Source organism: Oryzias latipes, chromosome 16 (assembly GCF_053564925.1).
Source record: "Oryzias latipes strain Hd-rR chromosome 16, Olatipes_Hd-rR_3.1".
Taxonomy (NCBI): Eukaryota; Metazoa; Chordata; class Actinopteri; order Beloniformes; family Adrianichthyidae; genus Oryzias; species Oryzias latipes.
In genome coordinates this window covers 31,230,586-31,255,156 of record NC_136252.1, presented here as the reverse complement: position 1 = coordinate 31,255,156, position 24,571 = coordinate 31,230,586, and the positions used below count along the sequence as shown (strand labels likewise).

Genomic DNA, 24,571 nt, shown 5'->3' with positions numbered 1-24,571 from the left:
AGCTTAGAGGCAGACAGAAAAAAAAGTATATATGTTTGCAAGAAAACACAAAAGAACTGTCATTTTCATTTAAATATTAAAATAGTTTTTGCTCATCGATTAAGTTATTTGTCTCATCCCACCCAAGATTTTCCCTGAACCATTAAATTGATTGTTTGGGACTTTTATAGGCAGTAATGTCGATAAATGGAAGACTGAAAATAGTCTAAGAAGTTTGTTGTTTAAAAAGCAGTGGTAACACGTGTTAGAAATAATTTTATTTATCAAACCACAATAATTGGTCACACTGAATGAAAAAGATGGGTTGATTACGATTACCTTTTTTTGTAGGGGTTAAACAACCACAATGTTGGGAGATTTTAAGAAAAAAAAACTAACTTGACCGAGTAATCAAAATTATATAGTGCCGCACTATATAGGGTTTTAGTAGTTAGGGATTAGGGTAGGAATTCGGACACAGCCTAATCTTTTTTTCCCCAGTAATTTTTCCAGCATCTTATTTCAATACATTTCCCAAAAGCCCAGTCAAGTGCGAGTCTCGCGAGATTCAAAATGCGGGAAGATGTTTGCGGCTGCGCAATATCATTCAAAAACTTGCACAGTGCGGTACGCTGTGGGAGAGAAAGACAACGAGCTAAACATACAATGGCGATGGCGGCGACAACGGCAGGAACAGGCTCGGGCGGACCAGCATCTGGCCCTGTCGGCAGCGGAACAGCAGTAGGAAGAAAGAAAGATGGTGGTCCATCAACGAAATTTTGGGAGAGCTCAGAAACTGTGTCCCAGCTGGAATCGGTTCGACTCTGGATTGGAAAGCACTACAAGAAGGTAAGCTAGTACTAGTTGCTTCAGTCCAAGAGACGGCCCGCGTCTGGCTAGCACAATGGAGTGCTGGTGTTTCAGCTAACTTTAGCTATTCAACGATTGGAATAGCAAAGATTTATGAAGGTGTGTGTAGTTTAAATTTTGTTTAAGGACCAAGGACTTAAAAAATAGATGCTAACAGGAAAAACGTAAACTAGAAGCATGCTAATACTTGGCCTGAACGAAGCTGTTTATCAATTAGCTAGCACATGATTAGCTTTCTAACTGCTAATTCGCTATAGACGACACACATAGCAGCCGCAGCTCAAATGTTTACAGACAGCCCCTTAATGACACAAATGCTGTTTTCACGTTATTATCACACGTAGTATTTACTCGGGTAGTGGAAATTGAAAGGTACTATAGTATAGTGCATTTCGTACAGGAACAGGCCTCAGACAGAAGCTAACAGAAAAGTCACGGGACTCCATGAACAAAATAAATGAAATGCTTTTCATTACACTACTATAACAACATGCAGCCTTGACGGGAAGCATGGATCTGGTTTGCCCGTGGATTTAAAAGATTCTGTATGTTTTGAGTTAAGAGCTGGATGGGTTTTGTCAACAACAGTACAGTAGCAGCTGCATGTTCAGCTCCAGTTTTTACTCGCCCACCAGTGGGTGGGTTTGCAAACAAAGACTCTTTCCTGTATTTAGACCCTCACTCCCACTCTCTTTCAATATTTACATAGTAACTCAGCAGTTTCATGAAATATCACGCACCTTTATAACTTTTATTTTATTTTTAAAACTATTTTCCAAAAAAAAAAAAAAAAAATCAAGTTCGTATAAATATAATTTCCTGTACATTTTAGCCAAGTCTAGAAAAGAAACATTGCATGTTCAGCTTTACCTTTTTTTAATCATAACCTTCTCATCGTTATAAAGACAACTGGAACAATCAATCTTTATCAGCGAGTTCCTGCAAACCTAAAGTGCTGTAAAATTGCAGACAATAGGAAAAAAAAACTTTTAAAAAGTGATAGTATTGAAATAAAATTATAGATTAAATAAAGTCCCCTTTTAATACGTATACATGCCAAGTAAAAAATTTATTTTAAGAGAAGACTTATAATTAGATGGTGAGGAAAAGAGTGGGAGATTCCAAAGATTTGAAGCTGCTGCAGCAAAAGCAGTCAAACCTTTTTTCGATCACTTTTTTCACATTAGAATAAAACTGAGGTTTTATGGGTAAATCTTGTTTTCTTAAAACGTTTTGTCACATGAATATGTCTTCTAAACCGGTCCTGGTATTTGTAGGTTAAAAATTCCGACGGTAAAAGTTCTGTTTGCAGAATAAATCAAATCTTAGTCAAATTAGGCCCCTAACTTGATCTAAAATCTCAGCAAAAATACATTTGTTATTAATAGGCAAAAACAGACTTTTATTTTTTTATTTTTGCATTAAATAATAAATTGATGTCAAGAGTAATGGTGTGTCTGTTGTAGAAACTTTTTTGTTAAGAATGTTTTTGTTTTGTTTTTTCAAACATTTGTCTCTTTTTGGGTCCAGTATGTCCAGAACGATTCCCCATCCAGTAAATCGTTGGCCGGTTTGGTGGTCCAATTGCTGCAGTTTCAGGAGGATGCGTTTGGACGCAGGGTCAACAATCCTGCTCTTACTAAGTTGCCTGTAAGCCAGCACATTGATTACAAAACACAGATGTGATAACCCCTAACATGGTACAGTTTAAAGTTAACTAAAACTATCCTGATTATTCCTTTCTGTCCACCAGGCAAAATGTTTTATGGATTTTAAGGCAGGAGGGGCTCTCTGTCACATCCTGGGATCAGTCTATAAGTTTAAGAGCGAGCAGGGATGGTGAGTTTGTTTCTAATACATATTGCAGGAAAAATGTAATGATGAATCTGTCGTGCTGACATATTTGTTGTTTTTACGTTACAAAATGACTTTTGTTGTACTTTCAGGCGCCGTTTTGATCTGCAGAATCCGTCTCGAATGGACAGGAATGTGGAAATGTTCCTTAATGTAGAGAAGAACCTCGTACAGGTATGAGGTGGAAAAACTTTACCTGATGCTGAAACTAGAGGGTCTTTACATTTAGAATTTAATTATCGACTATTACAAAACTGCTCTCATCTGCAAGTTTCACTGCTTTCTCTGATGCTTTTTTTTAAATACCTTTATGTCGTCTGAATGGATATTTATTTTAATGTAAAATTTTATTAATTAATTAATTTTTTATTTACTGTAGAATAACTGTTTGACTCGGCCCATCGTCTTTTTGTCACCTGACGTTGAACCCAAACAAGCCAGTAAGCTCAAAGACATCATCAAAAGACACCAGGTGAGTCTAAATAAAGAAAATGTAAATTTTAAAAGATAAAAACTATCATTTTTAATGCTGTCCATTGCTGCTCTACTTCCCAGGGCTCCATCACTGAGGACAAGTCTAAGGCTACTCACCACATTTACCCTTCTCCGGGTCAACAAGAAGAAGGTTGGAGAGTTTTTCTCTCTTTGTTTAGTTGTTTTTGATGAAAAGTATTAGGAAGCGCTAATTCTGCTGGCCTTAATAATATTTTAATTGAGTGTATCAATTAGTTCATCCTAAATCAGTTTGTCGATGTTTATCCACTGTTGGAATTTGATGATACTGTTTTTCTGAGGTTAAAAAATTACAAACAGAATTTAATGTTGTAAAATCCACTAGTTGATTAAGAAAGTGTAAAAAAAAAAAAAGACATGATCTTTTCCTCAAAACTACAAATCGTACAGCGGCATTCCAAAATGTTGGTAGAAAAGAGTGTCAGAAGGTGGCAGACATGTTTAGGATCTGTTAATCTACCATTTGCACCTAAGATGAACAAAAAAAAGAGAGGCTGAGCTCAACTATATGAAACTGATATTTCAGTTTTTGGACAGGATTGTGTCTTGTGACATTACAGTTAAAAACAAACATTTCTGATGCATAACTTAAGTATAAGTCTTCATTATCATTTAGTAAAAACAATTCCACAACAGAGGTGTGTTAATTTCATTTTTTTTCTGCTTATCTAAGGTAGAAAATCTATTTCTATATAAACTAGCTTTGACCAACTGTACGTTCTTTTCAGGCTTAAATTAGACGCTATATTTGTTTTTTTTCCTTTGGGTTCCTTGAGCTAAACTTTAAAACAGAATTTTAAATAACGGAAAAAAATATACATCTTCTCAAGTTATTAAAATTGCAAAACTGCAAAAACAATTGTTGGGCGTTTCTGCATTGTGTTTTACTTTTGTTCACCTTTGTTTTGCTTGTGATTTGCAGAGGAGTGGCTACGCCCAGTCATTAGGAAAGACAAACAGGTTCTTGTTCATTGGGGTCTTTATCCAGACAGGTGAAGCTCACATAACCCCTGTACTTAATGGAGGAACCTTGTTCTCTATGTGGCTTCGACCTTAACCCCAGATGTGTGTTCCTGCTCTGATGATTTAGCTATGACACGTGGGTTTCAGCCGGTGAGGTGGATGCTGATGTGGAAGACCCACCAAATGGTGACAAACCCTGGAAGGTGAGACCTTTCCCGTCACTATTTAACACCAAAGGACTGAGTCAATAAACCGTCCTGTGGGTGATCTAAACCAGTAAAAACATTTTTCTAAGTCCCCGATAGAGTAACTTTTCGTTAGATGATGTCAATAGATTTCATAGTGTATTGGGGACGAGAAGGAGGGCGGTAAGAATGTGTGCCCTGTCTAGGTTACCCCACCTTGGTGGGACACAGCCTGGGTATATTTATATTTTTATTTACTAAATAATTAAAAAATAACTGTAAAAATGAACTCCACGTTGTTCTCATGAGAAAAAAAAATCTCTCCACCTTTTTAATCTGCAGCAGAAACACAAATACATCCATAGATATCATGGAATTCCTCATCCAAGCTCTGGTTAAAAAGTTAATTTTAAAATGTAGAAATCTTAGAAGATTCATCTTGTAACTATTATTATGCAATTATTGAATGCTTCTTTTGTTCTTTCTGAAGTTTCTGGTCAGTTCACTTTAAATAAAAAAATGTTTTAAAAGATGTATATGTACGAGTCCTTTTTCCTGTTTAAATCAGGTTTATGGAATAACACAGTCATTCATCTCCTAACAGGTTCACGCCAAGTGGGTTTTAGACACAGATGCCTTTAATGAGTGGATGAACGAGGAAGACTACGAGGTGGACGAGAACAAAAAGCCTGTCAACTCCCGGCAGAGGATCTACCCCAAAGAGGAAGAGGTAGATATTTCTGCTGCTTGGCTCATTTTCTTGTTTCTAATGCTACATGCACACCAAACGCAATTTGCGTGTCAAATTTGCGTTGGCCACCTCTATTTGGACACACGGCGAATTCGCTGCGCAACCGCCACCCCAAAATGTGTTCATACACAGTAGCTTCACCATCTCCTGCTGGAGCTGCGTTTGAATGAAGGGCGCTTCCTGCGGTGTTTCCGTCTCTTTGTGACACTTTGTGTGGCCGCACAAAACGCGTCTGTACACTGAGTTAAGTATTGAAAGCGGACGGCTCGGCCGCGCGAATCACGTTTGGTGTGAACACAGCTTGACTCTCCTGATGTAGCTCGTAGTGAAGCTCTAAAAGCAGTAAGTTGCCACGGCAACCGATAGACTACCTGAGATTCAGGGGGCAGGGCAAATTCTAATGATTTAGTAGGAAACCTGCATGAGTGCGTTTGTGTTTTGGTGCATGCTGCTTTGTCGCGTGTGTTGAGCACTGTGGTGCACGTCTGGTGTGGCGCTTGTAGCTCATCTCTTCAAACCTTTCCTCACACTCTGTTGGTTTCTAATGAGTTTTTCAGGGTTCCTCTGCAAGGTGACTGCTGTTTCAGTTAAGATGAAATGAGATACAGTATTTCCCCACCATATACGCAGGGGTTGGTGACCAGTGACTCCCTGCGAATCCGGACCCCACCCCCAAACAATGTCCGTCACTGATCCTTACGCACCAAAAACCAATTCAGATGCTTTGTAAACCATTTATTAAAGAACATTGGATTATTGCTCAACGTAAAAAGTTTTTTTTGTCTTTTCTCAGACTGTACGTTAGCTTACAGGGAGTGTCTCTCTGTGCCTTAAAACCAGAGGGCATCTTCTTCCAGAAGAAGCCGGTTTCATCCACCATTCATTCATCCGGATGATAATTATTCTCCGCGATTATTGTTCTCAGCTTTTCAGGATGTTCTCCGACCGCTTCTCAGTCAACTGATGCTATTTCTCCATGTAGGGGCACAAACTTCGGTTGGTAGCAATTCAGGAACCAGTTAAAAAAAAAAAAAAGTGAAATATTCTTCTCTTACAAGCGTCTTGTGCTGAGTTTTTGTGATGAACTGGAGGAGACTGAAAAAATCTGCGACTGCGTGAAACACGAATTAGCAGGGAATACTATTTAGATGAGATATTTCTCCATAAGTATTTGACGCTTATGAAATCTCAGTGAAGCAGAGATGAGCTTGTGTCTGAAAGAGGACTTTACACAGGAACCCTGGTTGTCTCCTTCACCACCCACCAAGGCATCCTGACCCCCTCCCTGTTGTTGTTCTCCCACCGCTTCCCCTCCTTGTGTGTGCAATCGTTCCATCCTCTCATTCTGCGGCTCTTTCTCTCATCCACCATCCCTCGCTCCCTGCGCTGCACGGGTTTGTCTGATCAGTCTTCCCGTACACCCGATCGCAAGGAGCGCAAGGCCAACTCCGCTGGCAAGAAGAGGAGGCGCTCGCCTTCACCTCCCAGCACTCCCGCAGAGTCCCGCAAGAAGGGAGGAAAGAAGGGGTAAGAAACAAAACGGGTTAAATAGATTTCAAACTAATCAAACTGCAGCAAAAAGAGACATTACAAACCCACTTTGGATGAAGGGTCCACTCAGCTGCTGCTCAGATTTTGGGAGCTTTTCTGCTAGAACTAAGTGTTCAATGAGCACCAGGTTTGACCTCCATTCACTAAAATCTATGTGGCCATATTATGTTGAAAACATTTAAAATACCAAAGAATTTCTGTCATTTCTCTGAACTAACTTTTAAACTGACTTGTGGCAGGAATCCAGGCTCTCACTGGAAGCGACGGGGCCACAGAGGAGAAGAGGAGGACATGGAGGAGGACATGACAAAGGACTTGGACGAGTCCTCAGCCGGTGCCAGCATGGAGGAGGGCAGTATGTCTAAGAATGGTATGTACTGCAGCCGCAAATGCAGCTGGAGCCTAAATGTTTAGATGTAAGATTATATTTTAGCTACACATCAAACGCAGCCGCATGCTTTGTCCATACAGACCCTTTACAGTGTGACAAATGTAAAACCATCTCAAATGTTTGTAGACGTGTGAAACCTTTAGTATAGAAAAAAGTTTTTCAAAGCAACGAAGACGTACTTTCCTATTATTTTTTTAGGAATGTTTGTCTTAACCAATTGAAATGCGTAGAAACACATTTCAGTCCAAAGCTGAAATCTGCTTTAATTGGGTTGACTGCGTCACCTGATCATTGTTTTTCTGGGTTTTGTTAGATGACATGGAGGATGACTCTGTAATGTCTGGTGGAAAGGTAAGAAAATTCAAAGATTTTATACAAACAGACTATAAGTGAAGGTAAGGCCAATGCACAAAAATCTATTACTTTAAAATTAGACACATACTACTACATTAGTGCCAAATTATAAATTTAAGCATTAAAGTAAAGTGTTTTGAATTTTTAAATTACTTCTGTTTATTTTATATCATAAAGGATAAATGTAAAACAAAAATCCACTTTGGCTTTGACACTCTTGTTAATTTTCTACCAAAGTTTACTGTATCATTAAGGATATTTAGAAACTTTATGTAATAATTTTAATAATTGTCTATTGACAGCCCAAAGTCCTGAAAAAGGTTTTGATATTAACTTCTTTAAGGGGGAAAAACATAATGAGAAGTATTTGAGGATAATTTGTTTCAAATATTTTCCTTTTAAAATATAAAGTTATTACCGGTAGTTAAAAAACAAAGAACATTTTAAAGAACAATACAAATGTTGATTTAATGGTCAAACATAAAATTCCTGATTCTAAATTACATTTTATTGTGCTTGAAATACAAACATTTGCTTCATAAGATTTTTTTAAGAGTTTGTAGCTTTTATGAAACACGTGGGAAATTAGTTTGAACAAAATCAAACTTTGTTCTGTTGGATCACAGATTTAATAGAACCTTTGAGGCCAGCCGTATTTTGTCTTTTAGTTTCTTATAATTGAGGTTTTTCTTGCAGGATGATGAGGAACAAAACAAAGGAGAAGTGAACCGAATGACAGATGCCAACGAGGATAATGTGACCGAACAGACTCATCACATCATCATTCCGAGCTACGGAGCTTGGTTTGATTACAACAGGTACGCTCTAAAAATGCTGCTACCAATAAACGTGTTAAACATTTCTGATGAGTGTGTTTGTCGGTTGCATTAAACAGTCTTTTTTTTTTCTCCTTAAGCATCCACGAGATTGAACGAAGAGCCCTGCCTGAGTTTTTTAACGGGAAAAACAAATCCAAAACTCCAGAAATGTGAGATTATATTTACAGACTCAGCCTCACTGTCAGATACATTTTTCTACATCACACTTTCTAAATCGCACTATAATGTGATTCTTCTCGACTTGTTGACAGATATTTGGCGTACCGGAACTTCATGATTGACACGTATCGGCTGAACCCCCAGGAGTACCTCACCTCCACTTCCTGCCGCAGGAACCTGACAGGAGATGTCTGCGCCATCATGAGGTGAAGAGGATTCAGGGCTTTTCTGCTTCTTTGATGCTCATGTTTTAATCCTGAAAAACAAACGAACAAAAATGATCAGAGAAATTGAATCTGTGAATTTCCCTGTGATGTTTTTAGGGTTCATGCCTTCCTGGAGCAGTGGGGTTTAGTCAACTACCAGGTGGACTCTGAAAGCCGCCCGCTCCCCATGGGCCCCCCACCCACACCTCACTTCACTGTCCTGGCTGACACCCCGTCCGGCCTCATGCCGCTTAACCACAGACCGCCAACGGTAAGCACAGCTCTGTTTAGGTGGGAGCAAAGTCACTTTTACTTTGAAGTACATGTATGATATCGACTTATTAATAATCGAGTTTAAAACTTGAGACATTTTCTTCTTAACATTGTCTGCGAGAAAATAATTACCGAAGCTATATATCTTATGAATTGTCAACACCAAATGCCGGCAGAGTTTGACATTATCACCAACAAAATGTTTTAAATATATATATCAGCTTTCATTCATGAAGAAGTCACTTGTTTTCAGTAAAGAAAAATTAACAGCTTAAAACCAAAGTACATTTTTATTTAAAAAGTGCTTTAATACCTTAGAGCTCTTGATAATTGTCGTAATATTTTCCCAACAGATTCCTCCTCAGCAGCCGATGCCTAATTTTGCAGATAAAAGCAAAGATAAACCCATCGACCTGCAGAACTTTGGCCTTCGTGCTGACCTCTACAGCAAGAAAAACACTAAGGTAAAGGTCCTGTTTGACATTTGCATGAGTTCTGCATGGAAACTATTGGAGATGCATATTCCTTAAACAAACGGCAATGTTGAACTTTGGTTTTCTGCAGTCTAAAGCAGGCATCGCCACCAGAGACTGGACTGAGCAGGAGACTCTTCTTCTCTTGGAGGCAAGTCTTATTTGTTTAGATATCGGCTTCTGTCAGTGGATCACAATTGTGTGTCTGTCTGCACTTGTCTTTATTTTTCTTCTGTGTTGCGACTTTATTTTTCACTCATCACAGGCCCTGGAGATGTTCAAAGACGACTGGAACAAAGTATCTGAGCATGTCGGTTCACGCACCCAAGACGAGTGTATCCTCCACTTTCTGCGGCTGCCTATCGAAGATCCCTACCTGGAGAACACAGAGGCGTCTCTGGGTCCGCTGGCTTATCAGCCCATACCCTTCAGCCAGTCTGGAAACCCTGTGATGAGCACCGTGGCGTTCCTGGCCTCTGTGGTTGATCCCAGAGTGGCCTCTGCTGCAGCCAAGGCAGCTTTAGGTAAAAAAAAAAAAAAAACTATGGAAACACGCAAGGACATTTAGAATTTCATGTCATGTTCTGTTTAACTTTACTGCATCAGTGCTACTTAAGACATTGAGACTGCAATAATTGTGGCATTTTTAAACGTAAGCGCTAAAGCAATACAAATCTAGATTTTATTTTTTTTAATCTGTTCCACTGCAAAATTAGAGGGGAAAAAATCCTCAAGGTTTTTAATTAATTAGATTTTTAGATTTAATTAGCATATTTAAAAAATAAATACTGAACTTGTTTTAGTTTTAGGATGAAATTGTTTCAAAGTATTGTTTTCCGTGCCAGTGTTGTTAATGGTGGACGTCGGCCCTGAACGAGCTGTGAAGATGCTTATTTTTATTATTATTTTTTAATATGGAAATGTCCTTGCTGCGTTTGCAGAGGAGTTTTCTCGCGTTCGTGAAGAGGTTCCAGCAGAGTTGGTGGAAGCTCATGTGAAGAAGGTGCAGGAGGCGGCGAGGAGTACAGGAAAGGTTGACCCCACCTTTGGCCTGGAGAGCAGCGGGATCGCTGGAACTGCTCCCGAGGAGCCAGAAAAGACTGGTGAGCAGCATTAAAGCAGACTTACATTGATGTCTTATGCAGGGCATTTTATATAAGGTTTATTCTTAAACATCAGACGGGTATGATGGCGCCTAAAGTGGGTCAGGTTGGAGGTTTTTCTTCTGACTTTTATATCAAATGCTCCACCTGAGGGCGACATGTTGACTGGAGGAGGTGGTTTGTGTGTGGAGATGCTGGCGTTCAGAGAAGTGAGGGAAAATGAGACTCTCAGACAAAGGTGATATCTCATATCTATCCCATTTGAAGGAGAACTGATGAAGTCTTTGCCAGCAAAAATACTGTGTGTTTATTCTGCCTCTGCAACCAGTGGATTAAAACAACAGTGACAGATGGGGCAGACGTGGGTGGAGGGGTAACAGAAAACTGGGTCATCGTTCTCACTGCTTGGACCCATTTGTCAATTTTTGCTCTGTGTTTTACAGCTGCTCACCTTTTTCCCAAGGAACAGGCCTGCTGTCAGCTTTGCACAGAGAAAATGAGATTATAGTGGCGCTTTGCGATGCTCTTTTCAATTTCTGATATTGATATTTCATGAGAGGTGACAGGTTTTATTTAAAAATTCTGCTTAGATTCACACTGCTGATTTTTTTTATGGTGTTTATTATGGTGCAACACGTTTTGTCATCTTTAAGTAGATAAAATACGCTTTTCTATTCGTGTTGGTGTCTTTAAGATTATTTCAAGTAATGCCTTACTTTAATATATCCTACCTCTTTGCTTGAATCAATATTCCTGAAATAATCTGGAGAAAGTAAGTTGGAGACATTTAATTTCTTCCATGCTTTTGATGCTAAAACATGAATGAGCTACTACATGGATCCACCAAAGCCTTCATGAGGGGCAAACCTCAGTCACAGCTCTAATCGATAAACTTAAATGTTTTCCATGGCTCACTCGGTCTAAAGCACTCAGACAATAATCAGAGCCTTAAGGCTTGCTTAAGTGCCTCTGTGACATGCTTTAACTCTCTGCTGTGAAAACTTTCATCCGTTTCTCTAAAGGTTTCCTTCCTCTGTATCAGAAACGTTTCCTACTTTAACCTTTTAGTCCCATTTTATGAATTACAGCAGTTTGATTTAAAGTGTATTCTATATTTATAGTGTATTTTTTGTGGTAATTTGACAGCCTCCAAAAATTCAGTGGTGACTATGACAATTATCTTTTTTTAAATATCAAACTGATTTGTTCATTTTAGATCAAATTATACATTTTTACACCTTTTCTCTCACTATTTTCACCTTATTACAGAAACTACAGAGCCAGAAAAGATGGAGGCAGACACAGAATCCCAACAGGCCGATAAGGTGAGATCATTTCAGTTTACTAAAGTTATTATTATAATAATATATTTTTTAACTTTATCACACATAGTGATATGCTTTAATTTATCAGTTGTACTCATGAGAATGGAAATGTTATCATTATGGCATAAGATAGAGATACACCAAACTACCAATCATATTGTTCGGTCCATCTGTTGCCAATAAAGTTGTCTTTTCAAAACATGTTTTTCAAAAGAAGAAGAAAAACATATTTAATTGTAAATCAAATTAGTTTGGGAAATTATCTATTAAAATTGAATTGATTGAGTTTGAGCTCTGATACCCGACCTCAGAAACAACTTTTAAAAATAACTTTAAAAAAACTTTATGTAGTGTTAACTCACTATAGTCACAGTCTAATTCATGTTTTCGTGGGATGTGAATTTCAAATGCTCATAATCTTTTTCTCAAGCTCAAGTTGCGTTGTTTCTTTAAGTAGTCATGCATTTGCCCTGGTTTTAAAATCCTACCACTATTGGGTTGTTCCTGAATTTGTGATCACAACTACAAAGGAAGCATTATGGTTTAGTGTCTGAGCTGCTACACCTTCACCATAACCAGAAGAAATATGCTGGAGCAGCTTCTGCAATGATGCACTGAAGGCCTTAATATAAAAACCAGAGTTGAGTACAGTAATGTTTGCTGGAAAGACTCACATTTGATGCCAAATCCCATTTAAAGTAGTCATACAAGGAACTTAGGAGCTCAGGACATTTAAAAAGACAACAAACGTTAAAATCTTTTCGTTCTCATCATCTAGGCTGAGATGAAGGATGAGGCAGAGAAACCGAGCGAGTCTGCAGAGAAGAGCGAAAAAACCGAAACAACAGATAAGGTGAAGAAAGAAGGAGCGGAGCCATTGGAACGCGATGAGGAGAAGGAAGAGGAGGGAGAAGCAAAGGCGTCTCCAGTCGGTAATGGTCACTGAAAAAACACAAGACTCCTCATACATTTAGCTTATGAAAACAAAGGTAAAATCCTGTTAAAGTGCACAGTAATGCATCTTTTATGATGTTCTACACTAAGATTATTTTTTTCGGGGATGATTTTATGCTTGAATTGGGAAAGAAAAAACGTTAAAAAAATCATTTCATCTTCAATGGTAGCAGAGAAAGATAAGGAGGAGGCAATGGAGACGTCGTCTTCCGAGCAGGAGAAAGAAAAGGAGGAGAAGGAAACCACAGAGGAGGGAGAAGAGAAGAGGAAGAAGCTGGAACATGACATTGGCGAGGGAAACATTGCTACAGCTGCTGCTGCTGCGCTTGCTTCTGCTGCCACCAAGGCCAAGGTGAGGCCAAAGCGCCTGTGTTCAAATGGAAAACGCCAACAGCCGCCACTTGTAAGACTCTATGTTTGCTAACATTGTCCTTCCTCGCAGCACCTGGCAGCAGTCGAGGAAAGGAAGATCAAGTCTCTGGTGGCTCTGCTGGTGGAGACCCAGATGAAGAAACTGGAGATCAAGCTGAGGCACTTTGAGGAGCTGGAGACCATCATGGACCGCGAGAAAGAGGCCGTAAGTTAGAGAGAATATTTCTGAATTTTTTTATTTACTTGTCATGTAGACAAGTAAAGTTCCAACAAGACGTAGTTCTGGTTAGTCGCTATTGAACTGAAGAAAGTTAAAAGAAACCAGAATTGGTGAGGGATAAATGGGAGAGTGAAGAGTTGGGGTTTGGTTCTTGGATAGTTTGGTGTCGGCAGTGGAAGGGAATGTTGAATTTCCAGAGGATATTTCAAAGGTGAAGTAGATGGATGATGAAAAGAAGGGACCCCAGGATGAATGGGTGTGTGATTGGTGGCCCCGCGACAGACTGGGAACCTGTCCAGTAGGCCTGGGCGATAAATCAATTAAATGAATTAATTCAAATTTTTTGTTACGGGCGATTTCAAAAATAACTAATTCGAGTTTTTATGTGGCGCATTTTTGGCTCCCCAGAGCTTCCATAGCGTTAGTTTCACACGGCAGTTTGGCACGCAACAATCGACACACGAAGCAGCTAGCGACAGCATGGCTACCGGTAATAGTGGGAAGTTTGTTCCCAAGAAAAGAATAAAATCATCTGTTGTTTGGAACTGGTATGGGTTTACTGCCACAGACGTGGAGGAAGAACCCCCCCCCCCCCCCCCCCCCCCCCCCGTGTCCCCCTCCTGCAATAAAACCTCTCCCACCGGTTGTAGATAGAGCAGGGGTTTTCTCCCGCCAAATTGCGTGGCAGCTGCCACTCTTCATTTATATACCATAATTTCCGGATTATAAACTGCTACTTTTGTAACACACTTTTAACCCTGCGGCTTATTCAATGATGCAGCTAATTTGTGCACTTTTTTCTAACGCCCGCTAGGGGCGCTCAAGCAGAAAAGGTAAGCGTGAGACGGGGGGATGCAAGATTAATGTAAATTCCCGCTTTGAGAATGAATAACACAAACAGATACTCACGGGGAATTCAAGAAGAACAGCAGTTGGATCTAGCTGTCAGTCATCTGAACTGTCACTCACATAACTGACTGCAATGGAAAGCTATCCAGAAACCATGCACCTTTTGACTCTGAAAAGTCTCAGGAGGAGTATATGGGCGAAGCTGAATGCATACTCTCATTTCCAGCATCAAGCAGATTTATTTAGACACACCCACAAGCAGCCAAACAGCATGAATGTCACTTCTGCTCTTTGACCCCTCAGTCACAGTGCAACAAAAAGAAACACCAATGCTCAGCCCTATTTTGGCCGCATCCCATAATCCCTTGCTGCTATTAGACCCAACAAGCACGTGACCGTCACTACAATATGACGCAGCTTTCAAGTTAAAAGCAATCGTTAAAGCAGTGTGAAAAAATCCACCATCACCAATGGGTTTAGAAAAGCCGGTCTGCTGCGTGACGGAAAGGACAGCGCAAGCTCAGGAGTGAATTTGCCTCAGGATAAGAGTGACACTGACAGCGACAACGAAGGAGACACTGAGAGAAGAATATCGAAGAATATCTGTGGCTATTCCAATCCAACACTGAGGAGGAAGACTGCCATGGTTTCAGTGCACAGGACAAAGATGAAGAAAGCTCTCAATGACTTTTACGTTCATGTTTTTTAAACCAGCCCTGTTACTACCATATTGCTGCTGTTCCGAAAGAAAAGCTTAGGTATACCATTAAAACTTTGAAAACTCTTTCTGTGTACCGTCTTTCTTTGTAAATATATCATGTGTTGAACCTTTCCTGCGATTACTTTTTTTTCTTTCTTTCTTCTCCGCCAAAGGTTGTTCACTTCCCCGTTAGGACCCTCAGAGCCTCCAGAGTGGGTTAATAAAGAATCATTCATCTTCTTCTGGGGGAAACCTTCATTTATCACCCCCAACACACTTGCTCTCACTCGGTGCATGCGCGCTCTCTCTTCCTTCCGCTGCACGCACTCCCTCCTCCTTCTCACACACGTGTGCGCGGTTTCAGCACATTCACATCCTCAATCTACAACACAGAGTGGTGACCCGGGGGTTAGCTCGCCTTCAGCCTCTTAGACTCATGGGAAGTGGGGAATCGTGGGTGGAAAGTTCCTCAACCATGACTGAGGGGGCTGTGAACAGAAGTGAGATCCATGCTGTTTGGCTGTTAGTGAGTGTGTTCAAATAAATCGGCTACAATGCCGGAAAGGACAATATGAAATCTGCGTTTGCAGCTCCCTTTCTGACACTGTACGACACGTGCAGAACAAAGACTACAACATGTTTATACGGGCGCATGCGCCTGATATACAGGTGCGGCTTGTGTGTGTGTGTGTATAAAACAGCTAACTGTTTGAAAATGTAAAGGGTGCAGCTTGTAATCTGGTCCGCTCTATCGCCCGGAATTTATGTTACATGTCTATTCTCATGTTTGCCTGAGAGAAGTGTCTAAAATGTATTGGGGAGTTTTACAGCCTGAAAACTAGAATCCTACTTGGTGGATTTCACCAGTTGCAGGTTATTAATGGAACGTATCCCCGGCCATAAATGAGGGACCACTGTACCTGGAAAGATCGTGTGTTGTTGCAGTGTGACATGTTGACTGTTGTTGTGATTCACTGCTCCTTCTTTGCAGTTGGAGCTTCAGCGGCAGCAGCTCCTCACAGAGCGACAGGCGTTCCACATGGAGCAGCTCAAGTACGCAGAGATGAAGGCACGCCAGCAGATGGAGCAGCAAGCTGCCGCTGCAGCCGCCGCCGCTGCTCAGGCCCAAGGGCAGGGACAACCCCCCGGTCCCGGACATCACCACGGGCCCCAGGGTCCTGGACCCCATTCTGGACCCCCTCCACCAGGCATGCACCCTGGAGGGCCTCCACCCCACCACGGAGCGCCTCCACCTCACCACGGAGCACCTCCACCCCATCTTGGAGGTCCTCCTGCTGCTGCAGCAATGCACCCTGGTTACCCGCCCATGGCTCACCACCCCATGGCCCCCCACCACCCTGGACCGACGGGTAAAGACAATGGTTTTCGGAAGAATCATCGAATTTCATTTTAGCTTTCTTCTTGTTCATAATGTGGCATTCCAATAAAGTGGCCTCGTCTTTTCCTCATTGTAGGACCGATGGGACCAGGTCAGCCAATGCCTGGGCGTATGATGTCCGGGCCACCGTCTGCCGGACCCCCTCCTGGGGGAATGCCTCCCATGATGCCTCCCCGTCACCCGGGAGCTCCCAACGGCATGTGTGAGTACCAAAGTCTTCTTCTATGTTTACATTGTTTTTCTAATTTCAAAAGGTATCGCCTTTTTTTTTCAGACTATTAGGTAAACATAGTTTTCTTTGTTTTTGGTGACAAACTCATCTGAACCTCTTTCCTGAGGGGAGGTGTCTTTAAAGCAAAAACCACAAAGCAAACCTGTTCAGGGAATTCACATCCGTCTGACTCGAAGCAGACAGCTGGTATTTACTCCAAATGTCAGCTAAACGCTGTTGTTTATTATTTTTGCACCAATGTGGTCAAACTTTTCATGTAGCAGGAAGTCGTGTTTCTGACAGCTGGGGTGCTGGTTTGGCTCCAGCTTTCATTCCAGAAATGTCTTAACTGATTCAGAAAAAAATGCCATCAACACATCATCCAGTGCTCCCAGTTATGATCAAGTTTGTTTACGTCAGGCTAGCTGACTGAGGTTAACCCAGGCGTGGGCAAACTGTGGCCCGCCCAGCTGAAATAAATTATACAGTTTATTAATGCCAATGTTTTATTTTCTGGTATCCCTATAGATGGTACACTACAAATAAATTGACCTTTGTTTTAGGTGCAGAAAGTTATTCTGCATTCATGTCGTGGTGGAAGATTTGGGGTTTTTGTTTTGTTCGTGTGTCATTTTTGTAATTCCAGTGGATTCCGATCAGAGAAAAGCAGATTTGTGCTGGAATGCTACACTTCGTATTGGTTAACATTTACGTCTACCAAGTATAAAGTTTACATTGATAGTGTCGACACTTCACTGCTGTACAATGTTGAGTTTTGGCTCAAAGCTTCAGCTTCAGAATCTTTTGGAATTACGTCAACTGTATAGAGTTACGGTAAATCAGAGAACAGCAACACTGTAGGTCAAGCTCTGGTGTTGAAGGTTACCTGAACTATTCCCTTGGATATAGGCATTGGCTAATGAATAAAAATGATTCTTTTAAGCGTTAAACGCTGGAGATGTCGCCAGCGTCACCTAAATAAACACACGCTCTTTAAACTGTAACTTCTTTGTAACCCTAACCGCATCTCTTCAACCATTTTAACGGATTCTGGTACGAAGAAAAGCAAATTTGCAAATTGGCTTCGCCAAGTCATGCCTGGCGTGGCATTTTATTTGATCACAGGTTAAGCACTTTACGTTAATTAAAGTCCGACACTGTGTTGGTAGAGTCTTCCATATGGATGCAAAGCCACTTTTCTCTGTGTCAGGATCAGCTATAATTACTTTAATTGGGTAAATGGTATAAAAATTTACGGTACTCCAAAGAATGTCAACTTAAGAGCTAAAGTGTCGGTGCTTAAGGGTTCAGATATTGTCGTTTTGAGGCAAACTGGCTGCTGCTTAACAAATATATAACAGCTCTAATGTGGTGAAACTCACACACACAATCCCTGACTCTTTAAAGTGCTTTTTAATACAGGGCAGCCAGACTTTAGCTTTCTTCTTCTTGCTCTGTTTGTGTCTTTTGGTCACCGCTCTGCTGAAGCCTTTGTGATGTTCGATCCACTATCACGCTTTGGCTGCGAGGTTTTAAAGGATTCCTGAATCTGCATCTTCTTTCCTTCAGATCCCGGCCCCCCTCCAGCGCAGCCCGAGGCCATCCCTCCAGCCCCCGTGGGACCCCCGGCCCCTCAGAGTGGACGAGTGGCTGACAACTGAGGGCCTCACACAAAAAGCACACACGCTTAAGACGAAACTGTTTCTAAATATCAGCCTGTGTTTGATGACTTTTGCTACTGACACAACATTTTTCCCTCCTTACCCAAAACCGCATTTTCAAAGGACAGACACATACTCGGGGTGGAGCGACGAACTTTCCAGTCACACGTGCAGATTTCCTGTCAGGCTCAGCTGCAAGGTTTGTTTGGTAATGGACAGTTAAAGGACCCTGTGTACAGGAGGCAACGAAGGTGATAAATAGTCTACCTTCATTTTTGTTTCACCACTAGGGGGAGCTTGTGAGACTCGAGGGCCAATCAAACCTTTACCACACATTAATTGATCCGACTTAACATAAAGACAGACATGGGGAACCCAGCCTGCCCCGCTCCTATCCAGTATCTACCTCGCTCCTCTTTAACTGATACACTGAACTTCTGTGTGTGTCTGCGAACGCGCGACGGATCAAAACTCGCTTTTTAAAGCCAATCAGACCTGAATGAGGCTCATAAAGAATGAGAAGCAGAAAGACTGAAACCAAAGTTTATTCAAAGTTGTGCTGCATTTGAAAAAATGCACTCTTCATTTGACCTAAACATATTAACCGTTTATAATTAACGGCAATATTGAAACATGCTCAGCAGATTCACAATGTACAGAGAAGTTAACACACTTTAAACCAATTTCTTTTCAAATAAAATAGGATTCGTTTCATCTGAATTTTAGCTGGAAACGTAAAAGACGGATTCAGTGAAGACACTATGACAGAAATAAGTCTGACGCCCCCCCCTGCACAAAGAGGCACACACAGAAAATGTAAGATACAACGAGGCGAACACTGGAGGCTGCATGCACACACACACACCTGGCTACACCCTGCCACAACGCACTGAACCTCGCACAAACAATCCTGCTGAACTTCACACGGCCTTCACACAGGGAGACGCTGCGATGTGGCTCGAGTGTGGCGACGCTCTTCCTCAGCTCGGTGGGCTTCTAGATGTTTAAGGTGCTGTTACTGTAGCGGTTAAACCTCGCCCTTCGTTCCTCCGCTCACTCTTCTTATGCCTACTGCTGCCTACCTCCTCACACTTTGAGCTTTTCAGCCACTAGACACTGTAAATCTCAGCGATATGTGTTTGTGGACAGAACCGAGATAAAATGGCGAGCTTCACAGCCGCTCTTAACTTCATCTCCTGTGATGTTAAAATGCCAGAAAACGAGATTCAAACACTCTAAACGAAATCTATTATGAAAACATTTGTTAGTAAATGGAAAAAGGCCCAAAAAAACCCCCTGATCTTGTTTAATATTTATCACGTGAAACCTATTTGCAGTTTATTTCCATTTGGATTCGTAATGATCCCCTTTCTTAAAAAGCTGTTCTGTAGCTGAAACGGTTTCAGAGCGGACAGAAAACTGATTCTTATTCCTGGTCTTTGGGTTCATCGGTTCTGTTTGTAGGTCGTGGATGTGGAGATATTTTTGTGTGCGTCTGAAGAGCATTTCTCTTACAGCCATTAAATATTTGAAGAAAAATATATATTTACTGTTTTGTCAAAGATTCATGCTTTAAACATCTTGGACACTATTTTGACCTAAAAACGTCAGTTGCAAATTGATGTAAGTTATTTTAGTTTAGACTTTTAAACTTTTCCTCCCCCTTTGCTCTAGCACTGTTAGTACCTGCTACCTCCTCCTCCATCATCATCATCATCTGCTAGCTACCTCTTAGAAATCTTCCTTGCTCTCTGATACCTCTGCTCGCCCTTTTGCTACCTCTTGTTCTCTTTACTTTCCTCCTTCCTTCTGCCCACGATTGCTGCATCGCTCACTGCTGCCCTCTTCTGCCAGCCTGCAAGAAGAACAAAAACACACACTTCACTCGCGCTCTCACTCACCGAGCTCTCCTTCCTTTAGTAAAATCAGGCTTTGTCATGCATTTTCATTTCAATATGATGGGTTCCCCTCGCATTTATTATCTCTAAGGGATGCATTTTTGTGTTAATGTATTTTTAAGGAGAGGTTTTGTTTAGATGGAAGTTTTCTCTGTTCTTTGTAGCATTTGTTTTGCTTTTATTTTATATGGCGGTCATGATATTCGGACCTACACACTGTTGAATAAACTGTTTTTCTATGACGTCGTTGAGGGTTTTTCTTCTGAGCTCCTCTTAAACTAGCATGACGCCAAAGCGTTGGGTTTTTTTTTTCCCCTGGAGCATTGACTAGAAATTCAAAGGAACTTTTGGAAACTGTTTTGGAAATGTCCATTGAATTGCTGAATGAATCTTTGTTTCTGTACCACTTTACAGCACCAAAGTGCCTTACAATAAAAAGAACGTTAAAAATTCGGCAAATTAAGCAAAACTTTCTGCTCCAGGGCAGCTGTGGCCACATCAGTAGCTTATTCGCCATCACCAGGTATGAATGAGGAGTGAATGATTAATGGATACAAGCGCTTTGAGCGTCTGGAAAAGTGCAGAAAAATCCAGTCCATTATTAGGAGTATTGTATTATTGTATTAAAAAAAAGCATAAAATTTAAAAAAGAACTTCATGAAATACAGATAAAAATGAAATAAAATGAGTCAAAAATGGGGTGCCATCAACTACTATGTGTTAAAAGCCTTCCTAAAAAGCATCAGTCTTTAGTTGACATTGAAACGGTTTAGCTCTGATATCAGGAGCAGCTCTGGAGGAATTATTCCATAAGTGGGGGCTGGCAATAGGAAAAGCAGAGGCACCCCAGTGTTTGACCTCCAAAAGTCAATCGCACAGTGAGACAAAACCATAATGAGCCGTTAAAATAAACATGTCAACAAGTTTAGTTAGCCCCCTCATGTAGGTTCCCTATTTTTTTGTAATTTACGTCTTTATTCCTTCATTTTCTAAACCAGGCTGCTGGTGCCTATCCCAGCTACGAAGGCTGGGGACATCCTAGACGGGCCGCCAGTCTGTCGCAGGGCCACAAATCACACACCCATGCACACTCACATTTTGGCAACCAATTAACCTATGAGCATCTGTTTTGGGCGGTGGGAGGAAGCCGGACTCCCCGGATAAAATGCAAAAGGGCTAACCACTGCGCCACCATGCAGCCCAGACTTAAATCAAAGCAAGGAAATACAAAGTGAAGATTTATTCTTATTGGGTCTTTCTGGGTCTGAATAAAATGTCTGGTTTATTCTTCCTCAGTTATAATCATTGATTTGAACTTTTTGTCTTTAACCCTTGAGAACCCACAGGGTGAAATTAGCTTGTTTCAATTTTAATCTTTTTTCCATGTTGCTTTTATTTTTGTTTTTATTCTTTTATTTGGATTATTTTGGCTGCTGTTGATGAATGCCACCCAAAATTAACAAAGAAAATGGTCAAATTAACTCTGATAAACCCAAAACAGGGTCAAATTCTGTGATTGTTTCTCCATCATGAACTTGGTGTCGTTTTCTTATTGTAGTGCTGATGAACCTGAAAGCTCTAAACTTTAGGCTACAAAATGAATCTAATTTCCATTAGTTCTTATTAGAAGCCCAGACTATCACACCACCACCACCATATTTCAGTGTTTTACTTTTATTTAATGCTGGTAATTAGAGTACAAATGTATCTGAAAGTACATTCTAGTAAGTTCCTAATGTCTCATTAGCTCACTGATTATTTTTTCTATAATTTTTGGGAATAATCTAAGGAAAAAAGACAACTGAGCCAAAAGAACACGAGGAAATATTTAAACTCATCCATGACCTAATTCTTCCAACATACTTTATTCATGAACTCTGACCTTTTTCCAACCGTCTTCTTGGGCTCATCTTTGCTGGATGGTCATTCCTGGGAATATTCCCCACTTTTTTGCAAAATTTTATTTTTCTGTGGTTAACAGAAAATTCACAAAGACTTAGAGAGCCTTTAGTCACAACAATATTGAAACCTGCTTTATTTGTATATAACTTGATGAAAGCATTCAGTAGCTGCATATTATAAACCAGTCTGAAGCCTAACATAGGAAGAATGGATTTAGATGGCGTTCCTTATGTCCATTATCTTCATTATATCCGTGTTTTTCCAGCAGCCGGATGAGGAGCTGGATTATGTTTCTCTTTGTGTCAGGATTATGGATGTAGCTGCTCTGAATTTGTTCATTCTGTAAATTAGAGTTTTACAATGCGGGATTATCCATCTGTTGTAGATTAAATATACTTAAATATGTGCAGCCAAAGGCTATTTCATTTAAAAATTGAGGGAAAACTTCCGAAATGCACGTTCTTTTGAACAGTTTGAGATTTGCAGTGGACATGTCCGCTCATAAATGCATTGAAACTAATTTTTTTTCAACAATCTGACTGTAAATGAGCACAATTTTATGGACATTAGTGGTAAACGGGGCATCAATTTTGATTTTCATGTTTTGCACATTTGGGTTTACACAAAGAGCAGAAAACTGCTGTTTGCGCTCGAGTTGGCGGCACAAGTTGCTCGTAGTTTATCAGCTGTATGGAAACATGAAGAGGAAATGAGAATACTGCCACTCACTTTACAAGCTAATCCCAACTGTAATCTGGTGGGATGTAGGATATTTCTGTCCATCAGATTGATGGAGGATGCTGTTGAGAAGTGGGGCTGAGGGGTCAGAGGGTGATTACCCAGAAAGGGCCCGATGAGAAGGGCACCGGGACAACACAAAAGACTTCAGATTAATTAGTGTTGTTTGTTCGTTAATGGACTTGGGTGTCTAATTGTCTTTGTCTAACTCTATTTCCATGTTTAAGGAGGACTTTCTTGTTCCAGATGGCACTTTTAACACACGTTGAAGATCTCCACCATGTCATTACGGACTCTTTTTGTTTGATAGAAACTTCTGATGAATTTTCCTTGTCTGGCTAATCTTTTAATATCACCTTGTGACTCTAAATTTCCTACAAATTAAAAGCCAAATCAAAGTGCTTAACGTCATATTCTCTTAAATCATGAAGCCTTCTCTGGAAAGAGACCCATGAAGACTAACTGCAAATGTGTCTTGAGGACTATAGCAGATGTAAGGTGCATGGCCGGCGTCACAAACCTTTTTTTCTGACGTCTTTCAGAACAAAGTAACATCAGTCTGGAACCCTCTAGCATTCAAAATCCAAGAACTTTGTCTTCTAGAAGACTTGATGGATTCTGAGCTTTAACTTCCACTTCCTCACTTGATTGGGCTGAAAAGTTTCCACAAATAACTAGTCAAAGTAATCAAGAGGTGGAACTCAGAAAGCCCTGCGATTAACCTCGATTATATAGGATGTACTTTGCCTTTGTCCAACTGTAGCTAGGATAGGCTCCAGCAACCCCGTGAACCTGACAGGAATGAAGCAAGTTTAAATTTTTACTAGAAAGCAACGATTATGCTTTTCAAGAACTGCAATTGTGTTCCAAATTTTTTAACATATCTAGTGACAAATTCAGTGTCAGTTGTAATTGTGTCCAATTTATAATATTCAAACCATATTATATTATGAAGTAGATCATTTGCACATTATTTTTTAGTATGAGGTTGGATCTGTTGGTTCATGACTCTGTGCTCACCTGCAGCCTCAGGTGTAGCTCTTAACTAGGGTTTTGGAGGAGGAAATGTTTCTTAAAACCACAAATCCTCATAATTTCTGTTTTAAGAAAACCCCTTTTGATCAAAACAAAAAAAGTCAACAAGCCTTTTTGCCGATATGAGTTGGAGCCCACCCTCCTCCCATGATGGTGTTTACTGCTTTGAACGAATAAAGTTGGAGAGCAGGGATTATTGAGGCAGGACCTGTCCTCACGTCTCATTTTACAAATAAAAACAGCGATTTGGAGAAAGAAATGGCAGCAAACTGTAAGTGACTTTTACTGAGTATTTCATTCAATCTAATTGAAATCTTTTCTTTTTTTTAATATTGCATCAGCCATTGCAATATTAAACGCTATATTATGCATATTCATACTATAAGGGCCCAATAAACTATGTAATTTTAAGTCCTGCTTTTTTAAAAAATATTTACTTTTTTTTTTTTTAACGCTTGTGTAAAATAATGTAATAAATCTTCGATACAAAACTGTCAGAGTTGTCTCCGTTCAAGGCAGCGAGCTCTGGGGAAGTCTGTTGAGAGGAGCGTGTCTGATTTATTCACAGTCAGAGAGGAATTTAAATGGGCGATGGTCCAATCCTAACTCTCAAACCTCCAAGCTGCTGCGGCGGCGGTGGCGACCGATGCTGCTGCCCAAGCTGAAAATTATTAATTAAAAACAAGCCGGGGAATGGCAGACAGATGAAATGCAAAAACTGAAGAATTTACATTTTGCTGATGCGTACAGAGAGAATCTGACAGCGTGTGGAAGGAGAGGTGGAGGAATTTGCTGAAGGGTATTTAAAGTTGATGCAGGGATCCAGACCATCACCGTAACTGA

At 40.5% G+C, this 24,571-nt stretch overlaps 1 protein-coding gene across 4 annotated transcripts; it reads left to right on the top strand.

The window, feature by feature from the left end:
* Positions 1-548: 548 nt before the first annotated feature.
* smarcc1a (SWI/SNF related BAF chromatin remodeling complex subunit C1a) lies at positions 549-20,295 on the top strand. 4 transcript variants are annotated; one of them, XM_011485763.4, is made up of 27 exons: positions 549-828; positions 2,380-2,499; positions 2,603-2,688; positions 2,796-2,877; positions 3,083-3,175; positions 3,259-3,328; positions 4,139-4,208; positions 4,307-4,382; positions 4,969-5,094; positions 6,524-6,642; positions 6,906-7,036; positions 7,371-7,408; positions 8,108-8,229; positions 8,328-8,399; positions 8,502-8,615; positions 8,733-8,886; positions 9,242-9,352; positions 9,453-9,512; positions 9,627-9,885; positions 10,303-10,464; positions 11,734-11,789; positions 12,568-12,721; positions 12,917-13,095; positions 13,186-13,320; positions 15,876-16,254; positions 16,360-16,485; positions 18,064-20,295. In XM_011485763.4, exons 1-27 carry the CDS (start codon positions 553-555, stop codon positions 18,153-18,155), a joined length of 3,462 nt encoding a protein of 1,153 aa, XP_011484065.2. In that variant the 5' UTR covers positions 549-552; the 3' UTR covers positions 18,156-20,295. The 4 variants fall into 4 exon arrangements, with proteins under 4 accessions (XP_011484065.2, XP_004078529.2, XP_078788674.1 ...); XM_004078481.5 differs by having other exon boundaries at positions 12,914-13,095; XM_078932548.1 differs by having other exon boundaries at positions 578-828; positions 6,548-6,642.
* Positions 20,296-24,571: the final 4,276 nt, after the last annotated feature.

Coding starts and splice junctions, on each gene's coding strand:
- smarcc1a (XM_004078481.5), top strand. CDS start 553: ATGCGGGAAGATGTTTGCGGCTGCGCAATATCATTCAAAAACTTGCAC. Junction 6,643..6,905: donor AAGAAGGGAGGAAAGAAGGG/GTAAGAAACAAA, acceptor GACTTGTGGCAG/GAATCCAGGCTCTCACTGGA. Junction 16,486..18,063: donor GGGAGCTCCCAACGGCATGT/GTGAGTACCAAA, acceptor TCTTTCCTTCAG/ATCCCGGCCCCCCTCCAGCG.